Genomic DNA, 19,592 nt, shown 5'->3' on the forward strand with positions numbered 1-19,592 from the left:
GAAGAGCAGTGGACAGTGGAATGTATGTAGTTCAGATTCTGGATTCAGAGCAAAGTTCAGACCCCAGCTCCAGGTGCTGACTGTGGCCATGGGCAGGTCGTAAGGGCCTTGAGCCCAGGTGTCTACCTGCAGAATTGGGGTGATATTACTCACAGATTTGTCATGAGAATTAAATGAAGTAATGTGCTGTGTGCTTCACCAGCATCTAGTACATCAGCAGACTACCACCGTGGCAGAAGGCACCTGTTTTGCAAATAAAATCTGATTGGAACTCAGCCACCCCCTTCCACATAGGGCCACTGTGTCTGCTTCCACAACACAGTGGCAAAGACCAAACAGCCCACAGAGACTGGGGGTATTAGTATCTGGCCCGGTGAGAAAACCTTTGCCAACCCCTGATTCAGAACAGAAAATCATACTAAATTAAGGTTCCCATTTAAAAAACATTTCCACACATATTATTTCACTTCCTCTTTATTTAGCACTTTAGACCCTGGCTTCAGAACTCAGCACACTGTAACCAGCAGTTGTTGCTTCAAAGTGCCCCCCACATGGCTGGTCCTTTTTGGGAACTTGCTGTGCTAGTGCCAAGAGAATTATTTCAGATGTCTTCCTGCCTTTCAAACTAAGCCCAGGAATGATGAGAAATCTTCCCACACATTTATTGTCTGCCAGCCAAACAATGACTGACTAAGCCTTCCTGAAAGTCTGCCTACACCATGACATGTGTGGAGAGAGAAGGAAGAAGGGATGGTCTTCATTTGGCCCTGGGTAACTTGTCTGTAAGTGGGCGAGGGGCACCAGACTCACTGCTGTTGCCCAGAAGCTTCTGCATGCAGGGGACTGCGGGCCAGTCGGAGGAGCCTCAATTCCCTAATCTGGACGCTGACCATCACTATTCTCATTCTGGCTACTGAGGTCCACGCTCTCAGCTGTCCCAGCATACATTCCCCCAGGGGCAAAATAATAAGTTTGCACTGTCTCAGCTGGGGAGAGGGTGCCGCTCAGAGACTGTGAGGTTTCAGTCTGACCTGGAGCGGAGTCTTGTCCTGCCTGCACAGACCACCTAAACACAACTCCCATGTGCTCTGGGGTGCTGAGCTGACAGTCCTGCCACCTGCCTACTGGCTCCCAGCTACACGGTTTGGCACCTGCCTTGCCAGGGGTGTCTGTGTCCAGACGCAAAGCTGCTCTGGTGTGGGGAGAAAGATTCCAGGTTTGGCTTTTTATAAATAGGAAAAGGCTCATGTACAATTCAGAGAACTTCAGTGATAGCTTAGTTTCTCAATACTAAGGAACAGGACCAAGAGTAAAATGAACAGTATTCTCAATAATCCAGCGGAACTAAGAAGTTTACAGACTTTGAATTTTTCAATCAAATTTTGGGTCTGGAAAGACTCTTACACATCGCCCAATCCTATCCTTCTTTGAACAAATAGGAAAACTAATAAACAGATGTTAGCTGACCTCATAGATTCACATGAAGCCACAAAATTACTCAGCAGCAAAGCCAGTTCTCCTGATTGAATCCAGTCGTCTCTCTGCTCCCTCTGCTCCGTTTGAGGATTGGACACAAGGTTCATGATTCTGATCAGAACAGTCATTCCCAGGGGCACAGTAGCTTGCACAGTTAATTCATTTTCTTTAAAAATCCAAAATGTGTTCAATAATTCTTACCTAGCCAAATTCTTCTGGGTGTTTTTTTGTTGTATTTCTGAAACAGTTATGGTCTGACACACAGGATTAGGCAGCTTTTCTGAATGTTCTACATGTGGATTTTTAGATCTTGTTTCATATCAGAGTATGGTGCCCATATTTTACAAATTAAGTGGCCCAAGTTAATTTGGTGTTTTCTATCAGCATCAGTACAGTTTCTAATTAGATAGCTTGTGTCAGAATGAACCTGTTCAAAAATACTGCTGTAAAGTATTAACCCGGAATCTGTACAGTATTAACCAATAGAGTTAGTCTCTGGGATTGTTCCTTTAGGTGGCATCAAGTTAACACTGAAGTGGCTAAATGCATCGCTGAACAGAGAAGCAAGCCGTTCTAAAATTGGATACGATTCGCACACCTTGATGCTGACCTTTGGATTTTTCCAAGGCTTCCAACTTACTGGGAATTGGCAGGTTTCTTTCCCCCAATTCATAGATTTGAGGCAAGCCAAGTACATCATGTCATACCCTAACTTAACATACAATTACATTACTCTCTTAAGTAGCTATCTGAAAACAGTAAAGAAGTAAAAACCTTCCCCTTCTGCCAGCTAGTTAGACTGGGTCTTACTGCCATACAGAAGGAAGTTAACAGACAAGCCATCTAACTTTCTTTACTCATTTTAACAGAACTACAAACAAGACTTTGAAAATACATTAATTGAGAGTTTTGCACTCCTTGTGCTGGACGCCAGTCATAGTTACCTTGCTCTCTGCCATCTTTCCAGTCATGTTTGTTTTTTAAAAGGCAAATAAAGCTTTCAAAACTTTATTCCGCACACTTTGACCATCCTCTGGTCCTCCTGCAAAGTCATGCAAATTGTGGCGATGCAACAGGGGGCGGAGGCAGAGGGTTGCATGGGGTTGCGTATTGTTTCATTTTTGTTGTGAAGTTCAATTATAACCATGATTCCTGGTTTAAAATTCCTTTCCTAGTATCTGTCTTGACAATTCAGAAAAAGAATCTCCTCCTCGTGTTGTAAGATTATAACCAGAGGTGGTTTTTCTCCTTCAACTTTTCGAAACAGATAAGGGTCATTCGCTCTGGCATTTTCTGCCTCCTCTCCAGAGCCTATAGGGCAAAGGTAATCCTGGGTAGCCAGCTTTGTGAATTGTATCAAAGTTCTGTCAGAAATGACTGTAATTTCATTTCAGTTTCTTAAAATGTATTGTACTTTTCTGCCATCTTAAACAGAAGCACTTGAACAAAATTTAGATGTAGCCCCTCTCCTGAGATGCATATGCTCCTGGAGTTTATATGGAGAGGCCTCACCACCCTGAGATTTTGGTGTTTATTGGTGTCATTTGAATTTGCTTGTTGCCTCTTGTGTTTGTTAGAAATCTGCCTATTTCCAGCTTTCATTTCCACTTCTATTCTGCTGCCTCAGATCTGACGGAGTTTTTCTTAGGAGTAACTGTGCCGCATTACCATCCTTAAAAGGCTTTTCTATGTAAGTCCTGGCATCAACAATGTCACAGTATTTTTTTGGCTGCTCAGGGCCTTTAGCTCACTGCCTTGTTCTTGACACTTTCCAGAGAGACCAGAGGCCACTGATGGCTGTGCCACCTGAATTTTGTCAGATGTAAGAATAAATGCTAAAAATGAAGAGTGAATGAATTTAGAGGTAGCCAATTTTTGTCTTTACTTTCCAGTTTTTAAAAATTGCATATTCTCCTTACAATGAGTGAGCTGTTATTTATTTTCAAGATTCATTCAGAGTGATAAATTGGAAACAGTCATGAGGTTAATTATTTCAGTGTCTGAAGACAGCCAAGTGCTTTTTTCGTCATCTGAGGTTTTGAGACCTCCTCTGGAAAACTACCAGTTGGCAAGCCCTGTGCTTCGCCATCACAAATTAAATCACAGCCGTTGTGCTTGTCTTTCTCACCCCATTTCCTGCTTAAAAAAGACCCTCAGGATTGGCATCTGTCTTCAGTCTTCATGCCCTTCTTTCTCATTTTTGCCATATTCTCAGACGAATTACAGAAATGGGAGTTATAAGGGAAATGATCTAGCAGGAATCAAATTTTGCTATTTAATCTACATATCAGTCAGATCAGTCCTGATTTTTTTTTTTTTTTTGAAGAGTTGAAATTTTAACCTCTGTTACATGTTTGATCTTTGGAACAACTGGTCTTTGAGAACAGATTGAGTGCTGTCAGAGCCATCAGATGTGGGGGGAGAGAGAGAGAAAGAGAGAGTGTGTGTGTGTGTAAAATTTTACATCAGTGTTTCAAAATGTGGCTTGACCATGGGGTATTAATTCTGAATGGCACTACGGAACAGTAAAACCCTGATAGTTTCCTGGATTAGACCCATTAGAGTTGTTTAGATAACACACACTTTGAATTACTTCCTCTCAGGAAACATTGAAACTAGAAATGTTAACCAGGCTCACATACCAAAGCACTTAGAACACATTGTTTCTTTTGCTATTAAAAAAAATTTTTTTAAGGAAAGAAATGATGCAAATAAATCACATCTGTAGAAACCAGAGGAGACTGGCTCAACTGCCGAAGGAAGAGCATTCGTTTATGAGATGCTCCCTCCGTCCGCACAGCGACCACAGGCCGGTCGGCACCCTCGTCCCCGGGGCTCCTGCAGAGCCCGCCGCCGGCATGGGCCACCGCCTCGGGTGGGGCGGGGAGTACACAGCGCACACGCATGGGTTACGCACTTTTATGCGCAGGAGTAGGAGTGACTTCCTTCGAAAGGTACACACATGTAGACAAAACTGTTGGATGTGCCCAGAGGTTGACGTTTAGTAAGGATGATCTTGATCTGTCTCTGGGCACGTACCGTCAGGGCCGCGTCTCCCAGGCCGCATGGGCGTCCTCTTCCCCGTGGTGTGCGGAGCTCGCTGGACCTGTGACTTCTTCCTTCTGGAAGGTGCATGTTTATTAAAGTGTATTATACACTAGGAAAAATCATGGCGAGTACTGATTTAAGGAGCTGGAAGCAGACACGTTCTTGCATGCCTTCCCGTTCGAGAGGCGCTGTGGGTGCGCTGGACGCCGACTGGGAGAGTCCGAGAGAGCGTGTTCTCGAATCCCGTGAGAACCCTCTCCGACACCCCTGTCTCCGCTCTCATCCAGGCGATGAAGGCCGAGTGGAGTGCAGAGCTCCAGGAAAGGAAGTGTGCTGATTCGTCTCAGCATTGCGGAGGCGAGTCTCCCCTAAAATGGCGTATTTCGAATCATTTCTATTATGCTCACTTCCTTTGGGATATAACTGTAGCGATATTTCAGGCCCATTCAGACATGCAGTTTTATTCTGGGATAATACATTCAATAAAAACTTGAGCAAGTCTTAATAAAGGAAGGATAATGCTTACCAGTGGTGGTTTGGGCTTGAGTGCAGCAGTGGAAGGAAAACACCAGTGTGAAAATAGGGCAATGGGAAAGGCAGTGAGGAACAGGATTACAAGGATCAAACTTCCTATTGCCAAAAAAGTAGTAATCATGGCTTCCGTTTATTGAGAGCTTGCCATTGTGGGAAGTTTTTTGCACACATCGATTAAGCCTGCGAAGCAGGTGGTGGTGTCCTCATTTTAGAAGTGAGGAAACTGAGGCTCAGCAAAGTGAAACACGTGGTCTCAGTTCACCTAAGAGTAAAGGTAGCATTCAAACTCAGCTTGTAATTTAGTTACTCGTTTCGTACAGTTAATAATATTGTACCAGTTAATCCAAAGGCCATTATCTTTCCATCCATCTATACCAGGGTTTGGCAAACATTTCCTGTAAAGGGACAAAGGGTGATTGCCTGAGGGTTTGCAGATCCGCAGCCGCTCTTGCAGCCCCTGTAGAGGGTAACAGCCGTAACCTTTGTGAGTGAATGAGCAGTGCAGTGTCCTTTAAACCTTCCTTTGCAAAGTCAGACGGCAGCCTGGGTTTGCACTGTAGGCAGTAGTTTTCTGGCCTCTGGTGTAAACTTAATTAGATGATAGCTGAAAATAAAAGTCAGGGATAGAGCAAAAGTTAGATTTAATAGCAAACAAATGTTTATAAGAACCCTTGATAATCAGTTAAGAGAATAAAATAACTGAAATCTTGAAGTTATAGGTCCTGTAGGGAAAAAAGTCAGTCATCATAGGCACCAGGTACTGTCACTTATAAATGATTGATTTAGCTTTAAAAAGAAATGCTAATCTGCATCTTCAAAATACAGTCAAGGTCATAAAAAACACAGAAGGACCAAGGAGCTCGTAGATCAGACTGGCTGCAGTGTGGCACCCTCGCTTGACCCTGGAACAGGAAAAAGGACATACTTGGAAATAAATAGCAAAATCTAAATAAAACCTGTAGTTAATCGCACTGCATCGGTGTTAATTTCTTAGTTTGGGTAAGGTGCCATGGTTACATAAAATGTTAACAGGAGAAGGTAGGCGAACGAGGTATGGAAACTTTCTATTACCTTTGTAGCTTTTCTGCAAATCTGAATTTAATCCAAATAAAAGTTTAAATTTATTTATCTGCTATTTTATTTATTTAAATTCCTAAACTTACTCCAATATAAAAACCTAGGTGAATGCTGAATCTGAAGGTAAACACAATTAAATTGAGGTCTTGTTAAAAAAATAGTAACACTTACCTGAGTCACCTAAAATGGACTTTAAACCTTAGGAGCCCAAACCACCATGAAAGCAATATTTTGCTGCCATTTAAATACTAATAATGCCTCCTATAGTGAGATTTACTCCTCCATAGGGACAAAAGAGTTGTTTGTTTTCTTATAGCACTAATGTTGATTGACAGATTACTTGTTCCAAAGGTTAAAATTAAATAGAGGTGACCTAAAATAGTGGGTGAGAAATTATTTACAAAGATTGTTACTGCCTAGTTTTCTAAACATGTGCTAATGATTCCTGCCCAGTATGCATGTCAGCATGGTCAGTCACTTTATCCACTTTTTTATTAACATAAAGGGAAAAAAATCAGTCTCGGGCTTAACGTGAGCCTGAGACCAAACCTGATAAAGATAACATAACTGTAGATGAATCTCACATGTAACTAAGATACATAAACCTTATGACACATACTGTCAAAGAGAACCGCACAATATAGTTTTAAGTACATCATGATCACGTAGAGGTTATTTCAGATCTGTAGGATTATTTTAGTATTTGGGAATCTATTATAATATAAAAATTAGTACTTCAAAATTAAAAATATATGACCATCTTATTGGGTATAGAAATAGGATTTGATGACTTTATTTCTTTGTAAAACCTTTAAGTAAACTAGGATTGGAAAGACACATTACTAATATGATAAAGAATATCCATCTCAGACCAACAAATTTCTCATAGTTGTTATTAAAACACTGATGATATTCACATTAAAATCTGGACAACCCTCTCACCACCACCACTCTGCTGTGGAGTAGAAAGGTTGAAAATGAAAAAGATGATGATAAAATTGTCATTGATTGGATTTGATACAATCAACTAGGAATCCCAAGAGAATCAACTGGGAAAAGCTCTTAGAATAAGATTACTGGACACACAGAACAGCAGAAAAACATGTAGAAAAACTATGGATGAATAGCAGTGTTCAGGAACTGATAATGAAGGCAAGCTTAAATACTAATAAGGAGAATAAATGATGAGAATTAAGTGCCTATTTGGAAATGCTATTATAATGATGTCACTTCTTGCCAGAACACCAGTTTTTACACTTCCAGTAAGATTACCAATGCAGACCATGGACAGAATAATTGTAAAATTTGTCTGGAAAAATAAGTAGGCAGAAATATCTAAAATTTTCCTATTATCATGCTTTTTTTATACTTTTTGTTTTCAAATAATTTCAATTTAAAGAATTGTTGCAGAATGATATGAGATCTCCACAAACACTTTAGCCAGATTCACCAGCTTTTAACATTCTGCCACATTTATTGTATTATTCTCCACCCACGCCCACACATCCATATCCATAAATGTACATAAAATAATGAATTTATATTTTTCTGAGTCACCTGACAGTGAATTGCATGAAATCTTTCCCTTTACTCCTTAACATATCAGTGTGTATTTCCTAAGAATAAGGATATTTTCTTATGTAAACAAATTGCCTGCAGGAAAGTTAACTGTGATGTAATACCCTTACTTGCAGTCTATTTTCCAAATTTGTCAACTGTTGCAATAGTGTGTGTGCTTTATAGTGTTTCTCTTTTCCTCTAGTTCAGAATCCATTCAGTAAAATGCTTTTACTTTTCATTTCTTTTTATTTCACATTAGTCTGAAACATTTCTTTATCCCTTCCTTGTCTTTTGGGAGGTTTTTTCAATACACACCAGGTATTTAACAGAACAGTTCTCCATTGGGGTTGTTCTGGTATTTCCTAATGACTAGACTCTATAGATTCTAGTAACACACCTCCAGGTGGGTGGTCACATAAGCAGGTCCTGAACCCCTCAGGGCATCGCATCCAGAGGTCTTGATGCGGGCACACCTCTCTTTGGTGAAAATGAATTGGAGCCCTGGTCAAGGTGTGTCCACTCTCTCCACTCTAGTTACTTTTTCCTCCCCTTTCACTTAAGAAGCATTCTGAGAAAAAACACTTTAAAACCATGCATACTTTTAATCAAACTTGTCCTATAAATTTAGCATCCATTGATGATTTTCATACATACCAATCTTTAATAGTTGCCAATTTATAATTTTCCAAGCCCACCAGTCTTCTACATTTGTCAGCATTTCCCCCATTCATTTTTTTCATTCATTCATCTTTTTGTTAACAGTATGGACTTAGATATTCCTATTTTATTCAACAGATTTTAATTCCTTGTTTTAATAGATTTTAACTCATTATGGGCTTTATTGTGATGCTCAAATGGTCCCAGATATGGCCAGTAGAGGCCAGTTCAAGGTGGCTGCTGTGTCCTTTTCGACATTCCCATCATCCTGAGCACTTACTTCTCTATTTTCTGGCACAACAAAATGTTCCAAACTCACTTCGTACCTTTCCTGTCCTAGCTGTAGATTCAGTCATCTCTCCAGGATCCCTGATCCCTCTTAGTGGGGAATGATTTGGGCCATGATAGTGATAGTGGGAGTCTTTGCTTCTAGTTCCTTGGAAAGAGCAAAGTTAAGACATGTGTGTGTGCATGCATGTGTGTAGTTTTCTAAAATTGTGAGCTTATGTAGATAACTCCAATTCCATTCCAGCCCCTTAGAGTTCTTTCTTGCCTTTCCCAATTCCCAATTCATATTTCTGTCCCCTCTTCTACAGTGAAAACTCTGGCTCCAGAAAGATCAGCACATTTTCCCAGGTGTTCAGTCCTGCAGTTCACATAAAGCTGTTTCAGAGTCACCGGGCCCATATCCCTATGCAAAACAAGTCTACTGAAAAAATACAAAAATTCTTGCTCTTTTTTTCCTTACTGACACCATGGGTTGGACAGGGCTGTAAAGTTACTAGGATGATTTCGTGACTCTGTCCCTAGTGTGATTAGTTTACTCATTCGAAGTACATTGGATTCTTCTGTTACTGTTTGCATCCAGCTTTCAGGGATTTTTTAAGTTCCTGTTGACCTGATTTTAGTTTTTGAATCTGTAGAACATTGGCATGCCTCCTAAGTGGTCAGAACACCACAGCCAGGTACACACCAGCGCTGTCGCTCCCTCCCACCAGATACCTCTCTCCCCTACCTCCAGTTAAGTACCAGTTTCATTGTTTTCTGGTTTACTTGTGTTCCTTTTTATATATATAATATGTATATTAATTTTTCCTCCTTTCTTAAAAAGGTAGAATACTGTGTAAACTTTTATGCACTTTGCTTTTCGTTTTTTACTTAATATATTGTAGGCATCATTTCCCCTCAGGTCGTGGAACTCCTCATTCTCCTTTTTGCACACCACTGTGATGTGCACCATCATTCACTTAGCTCAGCTCATGTTTGGGCATTTAGGTTGGTTCCAATTTCTGCAAATACAGATAATGCTACAACAGGTAAGCCCGTACATGTTGTATTTTCGTACCTTCAGAGGAACGACTTCAGGGAAAATTTCTCGGCGTAGGATTGCTGGATGGAGGGATAAACACATGCATAGTGGTTGGGTAATGCCAAATGCCCCACCACCAGGCTTGTATCATGCTGCATTTCCAGCAGCTATAAACAGGAGTGCCTGTTTCCCCACAGCCTCACCAACAGGGTACAATGCCAAGCTTTTGCATTTTTTATCACTGTTTAAGTAAAAAGTGGTATCTCAGTGTAATTTTAATTTACATTTCTCTTACTATAAAACAAGTTAAAGATCTTTTCATAGATTTGAAGGCCATGTGCTTCTTTTTAGAAAATTGGGTTTTCATGACTTCTGCTTATTTCTGGAGGATTTTTGACCATTTTTTAAAAGCTGCTTACATATCAGGGATGTCAGGTCTTTCCCTGTGGTGTGTATTGCACATATTTTCTCTCAGTCTGTTACTTTACCTTTGACATCACTCCTTCTGTTCCTTACCATCCAAATATTTTTTGAGTAAGAGTAACCACAAGTGATGGAGGGCTTTTAATATCAGATCTGAAAATGTAAGATAAAATATAGAAATTAAAACAGTGTAGGTAAGCAGAAAGGTCATTAGGATAAAATGTCTCCCAAATAGATACAAATATATGTATGCAATGAGTATTTAATAAATTTGCTATATTATAAAAGTAGCACATCAAATCAGTGATGAAAGATGGTTATTTAAGAAGTTGGACACTCTGTTAACTGTTTAAAAACTAAGGTTGGATCCCAACCTTTAATAATCTGCCAAATATTTTAGTCAAATAAGTTAAATATTAATAAATGAAACCATCAAAATACTAGAAGAAAATATTGATGAATTATATATCAGCATTTCTCAACCTCAGCACTCTTGAAATTTGGACTGGATGATTCTGTGTTCTGGGGGCTGTCCTTGTGCATATAGCACATTCAGCAACACGCCTGGCCTCTCCCCAGATGTAAGTACAGTCCTCCCAACAGGGACAATCAAAAATGTCTCCAAACATTGTCACATGTCCCCAGAGGCCCAAGGTGGAGGTAAAATCACCCCTGATTCAGGAAGACCAATCTGTATCATCTCAACTAGTAGAAGCCTGCCACCAAAGAATGAAATCACAAAGGAAAAATTTGAGAATATTTGCTATATTGGAAAAAGAATTAGTACTTAAACTATGAAACTGAAATTCAAGCCACAGTTTGAAAAATGTAAGTGATATTCACAGTACACAAAAAGTGACCAGTAAGATTACTATCCCAATAGAAAGGTGGTTGACGGACACAAATAGACAATCCATAAAGCAAGAGATCTAAGTAACCAGATAAATGCCAAAAAATATTCATTATTCTACTAATCAGAATATGAAAAAACAAATGCAGAATGCATGCTTTACCTTTGATACTGATGAACATTAAACTTACTCAACATGGGTACAGGGGACAGAGAATTTCACACAAAGGAAAAAATATACAGACAACACTGAGTAAGCACAAGGGTGATAAATTTAGATCTTTTAAATATACACATACCTCTGTCTAGGCAATTCTACCTCTGGTCTTTAGGCCAAGGAAATAATCAGGGGTGGGGGAAAGCTCATTGTAGTACTATTTATTCATTAATGCTGAACATTGGGAAAACCTGTTCATTTAACAATAAGGAATCGGTCAAATAAATTAAAGCATATCTATATATAATGTTAGGTCATTATTACAATTGCTGGTATTTACTTGTACGAGGGAAAATGAATAAATTATAGTGGGAAATTCACAACAAAATTGTGTGTGTGTGTGTCTGAGGTAGATGGATACATCTCATTGTTTTCTTTATATAAAATTGTTAACAGATTATCTTTAGTAGTAAGATTGCATGGAATTTGTTCATTTACATATTTTTCTAATATATTTCTTCCAGTGAAATAGTTTGCCTAGTAAAATAAAAGAATGGGGGAAATAAAACAGTTTTAAATCTGTCCCAATTCCAATTTTAGAAAATTTAGTAAAATTTTAATATTTAAAAATATGGAATCTTCCACAGTAACATTTTTTAATAACTGAAAAAGATATGATAATTGTCCCAAAATATGTCCCAAAATAATTATCCTCCTGATAGGCTACTCCACATAGGAAGAGAAGTGGGAAGGATATTTATCAGATCACTAACCGTGGCTATATCTGAATTAGGCTGTGGCTATTATTTTCTTTCTGTATTTTTTCTCTGTATTTCCCGAAATTTTACTTATGAACAGATTACTTTTTTCTTCAGAACAACACGTTTTTTAAAAAGCCTAAACTAATAGCATCTTGTTTTTAACCGCATAAATAGAAATGGAGTGGCTAAATTTAGTATTAAAACCAGACAGCATTTTCCCTTGTGTGTGTGCTTGTGTGTCTTAATAGCTAGTCATGTATTTGTGTGACTAAAGGAACCAATGAAACGTGATTTGTCCCCTCGCAGGTTGCATCCGGGGAATGCAACGAAGACACGGAGGTTTACAACATCGCCCTGTGCACTGGGGACGAGCTCACCCTCATGGGGCAGGCAGAAATCCTTTATGCAAAGACTTTCAAGGAGAAGTCACGCCTCAACACGATCTTCAAAAAGATTGGGAAGCTCAATTCCATCAGCAAGCTGGGAAAAGGCAAAATGCCATGCCTCATTTGCATGAACCACAGGACCAATGAAAGCATCAGCCTCCCATTCCAGTGCAAGGGCAGGTTCAGCACCCGGAGCCCGCTGGAGCTGCAGATGCAAGAGGGGGAGCACACTATCCGCAGCATCGTGGAGAAAACCAGGCTCCCGGTGAACGTGACGGTGCCCAGCCCACCGCCGCGGAACCCCTACGACCTGCACTTCATCCGCGAGGGCCACCGCTACAAGTTCGTGAACATCCAAACCAAGACGGTGGTGGTGTGCTGCGTGCTGCGCAGCAACAAGGTGCTGCCCGTGCACTTCCCGCTGCACCTCACGGTGCCCAGGCTCAGCCTCCCCGAGCACCTGGGGAGGGGCGAGGGTTGGCCCGAGCTGCTGGTGCACCACTGGCTGGGCGTCTGCCAGGAGCAGTTCGACATCGACGAGTACTCGCGCGCCGTGCGCGACGTGAAGGCGGATTGGAGCGAGGACTGCCGCAGCCCGCGGAGGGGCCGGCGCGCCGCGCACAGCCACCTGCCCAGCGCACTGAGCCATGCGCGCGAGGAGCTCACGCAGTCCTTCCACCGCCTCTCAGTCTGCGTGTACGGCAGCAACCTCCACGGCAACAGCGAGGTGAGCCTACACGGCTGCCGGGACCTGGGCGGCGAGTGGGCCCTCTGTGCCCACGAGGTCCTGCCCTGCCCGGAACCGTCCGGCTCTGGGAGCGACTACCTCTTCCCCGTGGCGAGCGAGGAGATGGCGGGCACCCCGGGCAAGCCCGAGCTTCCTTACGAGGAGCTGTGGCTGGAAGAAGGCAAGCCCGGCCACCAGCTTCTCACTCGCTCCCTGAGCGAGAAGAGCAGATGCGATCCGTTCAGAGGCTCCTCCCGGTCCAAACGTGCGACCTCCCCTCTTCCTGTGCCCGGGACCCTGGCAGCTGCGGGCAAGCCCTCCGAGGCCGCCCTGCCTCCGCCTCCAGTGCCTCCCAAGTCGGAAGCCGTAAGTCATTTCTGGTCTGGGTGGTGCGCGTCCTCTCTCTGCTCTGTCATCCCCTGGTTTATTTTCTTTCCTCCCCAACAGAAGATTATCAGAATGAGAGAATTTGCTTCATTGGGAGTGAAATACAAAATGCTTGCTACCTTGTTTTTACCAGTTAGGAATTAAGAGTTTTACTTTACGTTTGATGAGAAACTGAGAGCGTTCTGTAGAAGTTTAAACGTGACTCTGGCTGCTCTCTAGAGAAAGGGATGATAAGGGGGGAAGACCAGGAGCCAGGGGCTAGAGAAGAGGCCGTTACAGCAGCAGGTAGGAGAGGAGGATGCCCTGGGCCACAGCCCTGGGTGGCAGTGCATGGCAGGGAGGCATGAACTGCTTCAGATGGTGTTTTGGAGGCAGTGCTGACAGTATTTACTGACAAACTAGATGTGGGTGGTAAAGGAGAGAGAAATGAAGGAAAGTGCCAGGATTCTTAGCCTGAGCAGCAGAGTGCGGGGAAGACTGAAGGAGAGGTGGAGATGAGACACATTGCATCGTCTGCAAACTTTCCTACCACCCAGGAGTTACACTGAGATGAGGGCATGGTGGGTGTGCGCGCGTACACACACACACACACACACACACACACACACACACACACACACACACACACCTGCCAGAGCAGAACAGGTGCTGGGGTGGTTCTGTTTAGCACTGAGATGAGGGCATGGTGGGTGTGCGCGCGTACACACACACACACACCTGCCAGAGCAGAACAGGTGCTGGGGTGGTTCTGTTTAGCTCCTTAAACATCACTGATTCAGAGCTTCAGGGGCGTCTGTCAAACTTCGTACAAGAGCCAGTACCGGACAGTAGAAAGGGCCCTTGGTTTTGACTATGTTATTGGATTGACAGGCTTGGAACCTCTGCTACTCGTCTTACGTCACTGGGCTTCATTGTATCTGAGGGGAGAATGCACTAGCGGTAATGGGGGTAATTCTGTTCATTTATTTGCCAGGATCTGTTGCAGTGGGTTTTTTCTGTCTAGCAGAATCCTTTAAAAAAACTTTCATGAGTCACAATAAGTAGAAGAATTAAAATCAAAACCCATCTGACTAAAGCACAGATTGGAGAGAAGAGGTCTCTGTGTACCGCTGTCCACTCTCTGCCCCCACCACACGGCCTTAGGAGCTCCCCCAACCCCCCGCGCCCCCAGGACCTTGGGACTATGCAGAACCCTGTTCCAAAACCGTGGAATCACTGGGTGAGATGCCAGAAATATGAGCATCAGTAAGACCTGGACTCTGGACTCCAGTACCTTTTGGTTTTATAGAGAAAGTGCCAGATGAATAGAAGTGGTAAAATGTGGTAAGCAATGGAGATACACATGGAGAACATGTGGGAATTCAGAGGAGAAGGAAACTGCTAGCCGGGTGATGAATACAAAGTCTGCATGCAGATTATGACATTTTAAATGAACCGAGAGAACGTGCTTGACTTAGAAGAGCAGAGAGGTGAGAAGCACATTCCGGACAGAGCAGTGTGAGCAACGGTGTGGAGGCCAGGGCAGGTGAGGAACAGAGGTTCTGCTGGGCCAGCAGAAGAGGGCACTAAATCGCACAGGTGTCTGAGGGCAGTGGCAGCTGAGAGGCAGCAGCGGGCTCATGGCAGCCCTGAACGCCGGCTGTCTGCGTGGAGCCGTCACTGCTGCTGTTCCCTCAGAAAAGACCCACCTGGGGCTCCAGACATGAAAGCTCCCCAGAGACTGCCCCATGGGCTTCCCCCAACTCCTTGCAGGATCTCCCAGGGACCTTCAGGCAAAGCCCAGAGGCCCCGTACCGCATGCCCAGTAGTCTGGTGGAGTCGGAGTCCTTGGTCCTTTAATTCATGTCACAAGATATTCCCAGAAAACACAAGTACAAGGTAAGGGTATACTCTTCCTGGCACATACTCCAGGCAATTTTAGGTATGTCTCAATTCAGCTAGGTGTTTGGAGTTACTCACAGCTTGAAGCGCTGAACTTCAGTAGGACTGTAACACAAGCTGCCCCTGTAGACCTGTGGCCCTGCCTGGTGCACAGTAAGGACTGGTTTGTCAGCTGATTGACTCGCCCATGATGGTCATGCTGTCATTTATGGAATGAAGTCTAGAGGCAGGAAACCAGTGCCCCTTGTTTTTTCTGCAGTTCATGAAAGATGAGCAAGAACACAAACATGAAAAGCCCTGTCATGACCTTGGTACTAAAAGAAAAATGTTTGAGTTAAATTTGAAACTAAAAGAAAATCTCACAGAGAAAAATATTTTGGCCTCCAATCTAAGCTATAATTTCTCATGACATAAGAGAATCTTAGCACAGCATGTCCAGTGTTTATAGAATGCTGTAATTGTAAAGGTATTTTATAAACACCTGAAATCATTTAACTTACTTAAAATACCAAAAAAATTAGGCATTTCAAATGAAGCCATATTTTTTAACTGGTTCTGTGACCATGAAATGAATTTTCCATTTTTAGGATGTATGTGGGGTCCAAAGAACACCATAATTATTAGATGTGGCTTCAGCCTGTAATTTTCCAAAGGGAACTTTAATGGGGCCTCAGTTCAAGTGCCCCCTGGAACCGAATAAACCTTCCTCGGGTGTTACAGTGGAGGGAGTCTTGAGAGAGAGCCGCGCCCCGTGTCCAGCAGCCATCCGGCCAGTAATTAAAGGCAGTGATAAGCTTCCAAGTGAGGCCACTTTCAACTGAGATGGCATCTGGGCAGGTGGTGACTCCCACCGGGTCTTCAGGCAAGAAGGTGCTGGGGCAGCGGGCCGGAGTCCAAGACCGCGTGTCTTTCATAGGAAGGGAAGTAACACAGGTGATCGCCGATGGGCCCCGTTTGGCCGCAGTCCACGACGCAGTTCCGTGAAGACCTGGAGGTGCGGCCTATCTGCTGCAGAGTATGGCAGCCTGTTCATTTTCTTTCAGTTCTTCTAATCTCCACTTGCTGCCTCCACATCTTAAGTTCCAATGCATATTTTGCTTTCCTTCCAGCAAGTTTTGACCGTGTTTGTTTCTGTAGAAGTGAGAAGAGCCCTTTCTCCGTCAGCGCAGAAGCCTTCTGTGTCTCCCACACGGTGCGGCGCGGGCGCCTCGGGGCAGCGGCCAGCACTTCCTGTCCGTGTCCTAGAGCAGAAAACCAGAAAGTCCGGGGCAGGAGTCATCGCTTCCGCCCCCTCGACATGCCTGCACTTGCTGTGGCTATTTAAAATGATGTTCTAGTCCTCATGGATCTTTTTAAAGATTGTTTAATACAGTTGTTGTTTTTTTAAACACAATTATGCCACTTAGCTCTCTGGACTATTAGAGGCTGTTCCCTTCCTAAAGGGACTGTCCCAAGGAGAAGCACAGTTCCTGGCTCCGGGCACGGAAGGGATGCAGCCGCCTGTATTCCTGAGAACCACTGCAGATGAGCGCAGGCTGAGGGCGCGCGCGGGCCCGGGCATGCTGACAGCTCTACTGCGTAAAATCGCGCAGAGCCCTTGAATCAGAATGATCTGACAGCCCCTCCTGCACAGATTATCCCTATTGATTCCTACTTTTATTCTAAGTACATCCTCTATTTCCTACATTGTGGGCCTCTATCCATAATCTTAATTTTCTGGGTTTTGTCTAATACCGCTAAAATATTTATCCAGATACACTCTACAGGTGAGTCTTCAAGAGCTTGTTTTTTTCCTTTTTGGAAGGTGCCATTTTGGAAAGCAATGATGGGAAGGCTTTCTATTGCGTGAAATTCTGTAAATAGAATGTTTGACTCCAAGACTGCTTTGGTTTATGCAGTGAATTACAAATCATTATCAAAACTACAGGGTCACAGTGCCACATTATCCAATCTGGGGACCCCAAAAATCCAGGTTATTAACCCTCCACTTCTTCAGTAACAGAAAAAGTGCATTCACCCTTGTTTGGTTATAGCAATTCTTGAGGTTAAAGAAAGGAAAGTCATAAAAGGGGCTCTCAGTTATGAACCACTGGCTTAAACCAAGCTTTACTGCAATATTGATGAAGATTTATTTGTTAAACTTTGTGATAGACAAGAATGCCTCACAGTCTAGGAGAAATTGAGTGTAGGGATTAAATTATACAATCTTTATAAAGTTATAAAGGATTGATACATATATTCGTTGTTGTAAGGCCAAAAGTCCATCATAAATAAAGTTCCTAAAAGGATCTTGCTGTTTTGTTGGAGTTTGAGAAAAGTAAGGCTCAAAGTCGAACTTAATGCCAGATCAACTGGACCTGGTCCAGTAGGTGCTTGAAAAAGTTGATTGAACTGGACAGAATGGAGTTGGACTGTCTGACTGTGCCTCAGACGGGCTGGACAGCTGATGAGGAAATGGAGGGGAGTACTGGCATCTGGAAGTCTTCTCCCCTCTCAGCAACATTTAACCGCCCTCAGGGAGAGAAGTGATCCTCCAAGACACTGTGGTCCAGGTAGTCAGAGGCATGGAGCATCGTGTCTAAGATGCACACGTGGATGGGAATCCTCACTCTACCACTTGTAGCTTCGTACCTTGGGCAACATATTTAACCTCCCTGCGTTAGTTCCTTGGGGATAACAACTTCTTCATCGCTTTATTGTATTGTACAAACTACTTGGCGCTTTTCCCTGGCATTTGATAAGTAGTCAATAAATAGTAGCTGCACCTTAATATGGGGGATTCTGGTTCAGGGGCAGCGGCAGGTACATCGCCTTCCACAGCCAGGCCAGCAGAGCCCTGGCATCCAGGTGGGGCCAGCTGTCCCCATGTTCCAAACATGCATGTGGCCATTCATTTTGCTGGGTCTCTAAAATATTAACAAAAACCTGTTGGGTTGACAGATACAAAATATTCTTTTCAGCTGCTTTTGAAATATCTACCTGACAAGCCAGGTGTTATGTTCTCATTACCTAGCTATGGAGCCAAATTCATAGTCATCATAAACCAAAGAGCAATGGAGATGCCTGACATCCTGTGGACCCCAGTAATACGCAGTCCTTTATTGGGGAGCAGGGGGTCAAAGAACTATAGAGAATCTGTAGAAACCACATGTGGCGCTAAGGATGCGAACATGTGTCAGGGAACTAAAATTCCCAGGCAAACGTGTACAGAAATAGTAAAATGGAGATGTTGCCTTGACTAATTCTGTCCCTCAGGCATGGCTAGGCAGGTCACAGTGCTGCCAGATGTTACAGCCCTGGATGTGTCCACCCTACAGATGAGAGGCTTCACGAGACTACCCAGGTTAAGAAAAAGCTATAAAAGTGCATTTGCTCATGAACTGTGGGAAGTGGTTATGAGAATCGAGTCTACTCTGAATTTTTGTTTTATGTTGTCTTTGGGTTTTTCCCCATATTAAATGTTAATGGCAGAGAATGCATCAGACACAGATTTTTCTTCATTAAGCCTGATGCATTAATATTCAAGTTTAGGTCCTGAAACGATTCTCTGGAAGTGATTATTTGCTTTCTGAAATGACTGCTATACAAAAAGGGTCACTCAGGATTCTAGTAGTTAATGAGGCCCCCTAAGGCATTCAACATTAATTTTAATTACAACTTTTGAGGAGTACTCTGTAAGCAGCCACACCTACATTCCCATCTGCTAACTAAAATAGAAGCTGAATTATTACTGTGTTTCATGTGGGTTGTTTTCAAATGAAACTTTCCAGGCCAAGAATATTTCTTTCCTCCTGTGTCCATTGAAAGTATCCATGATTAGAATATTAATAAAGCAATCATGGTAGTCTGTGGGATAGTACATGTAAAATCACTCTGAGGCACAATTTCCACAAAATCACATTATAAGGAAGATCATATACTTCTTAAGTATGTCTCCCACATGTGATACTCCTTGCTCAGAAAAGGTCTTTATTCTCTGCCCCAGTGGCATGTCCTTTTCCTTCTGAATCCCTGGGAGTGCCCTGAAATTTAAACAAGTATTCTTTTCAGAGCTGCTCACCCCTCTCACCTTCCAGTGAGTGGCCTGCCGCGCCCTGCGTCTGGCCTCCCGCACCCAAGGCTTGGAGATTGGAGGCCATTTCAGACCCAGGTCTGTCTAGGTCTTTCCAGGGCATAAAACTGGGAGAAAAAACATATGCATCTGAGAATCAGGATTTTGACTGTAAATGACATCTGACCTTGAGTCATTAATCAAGTAGAGGTTCAATTATGGCTGTTTTGTCATTATAAAACTTTAATTTCTGCTGGAAATATCCCTGATGGGTATGTGACAGGGTTATGAACTCTTCGTATAAAAGC

The 19,592-nt window shown here is 42.9% G+C and overlaps 1 protein-coding gene across 2 annotated transcripts in view; it reads left to right on the plus strand.

The window, feature by feature from the left end:
* Nucleotides 1–19,592, plus strand: part of GAREM1 (GRB2 associated regulator of MAPK1 subtype 1) — a 186,463-nt gene that overhangs the window by 158,281 nt on the left and 8,590 nt on the right. For both annotated transcript variants that reach the window (XM_036885524.2, XM_036885533.2), the window contains exon 4: nucleotides 12,159–13,331. In XM_036885524.2, the coding sequence (XP_036741419.2) occupies nucleotides 12,159–13,331 (1,173 nt within the window). The remainder of the gene's footprint in view (nucleotides 1–12,158; nucleotides 13,332–19,592) is intronic.

This window comes from Manis pentadactyla, chromosome 6 (assembly GCF_030020395.1).
Source record: "Manis pentadactyla isolate mManPen7 chromosome 6, mManPen7.hap1, whole genome shotgun sequence".
NCBI classification, from domain to species: Eukaryota; Metazoa; Chordata; class Mammalia; order Pholidota; family Manidae; genus Manis; species Manis pentadactyla.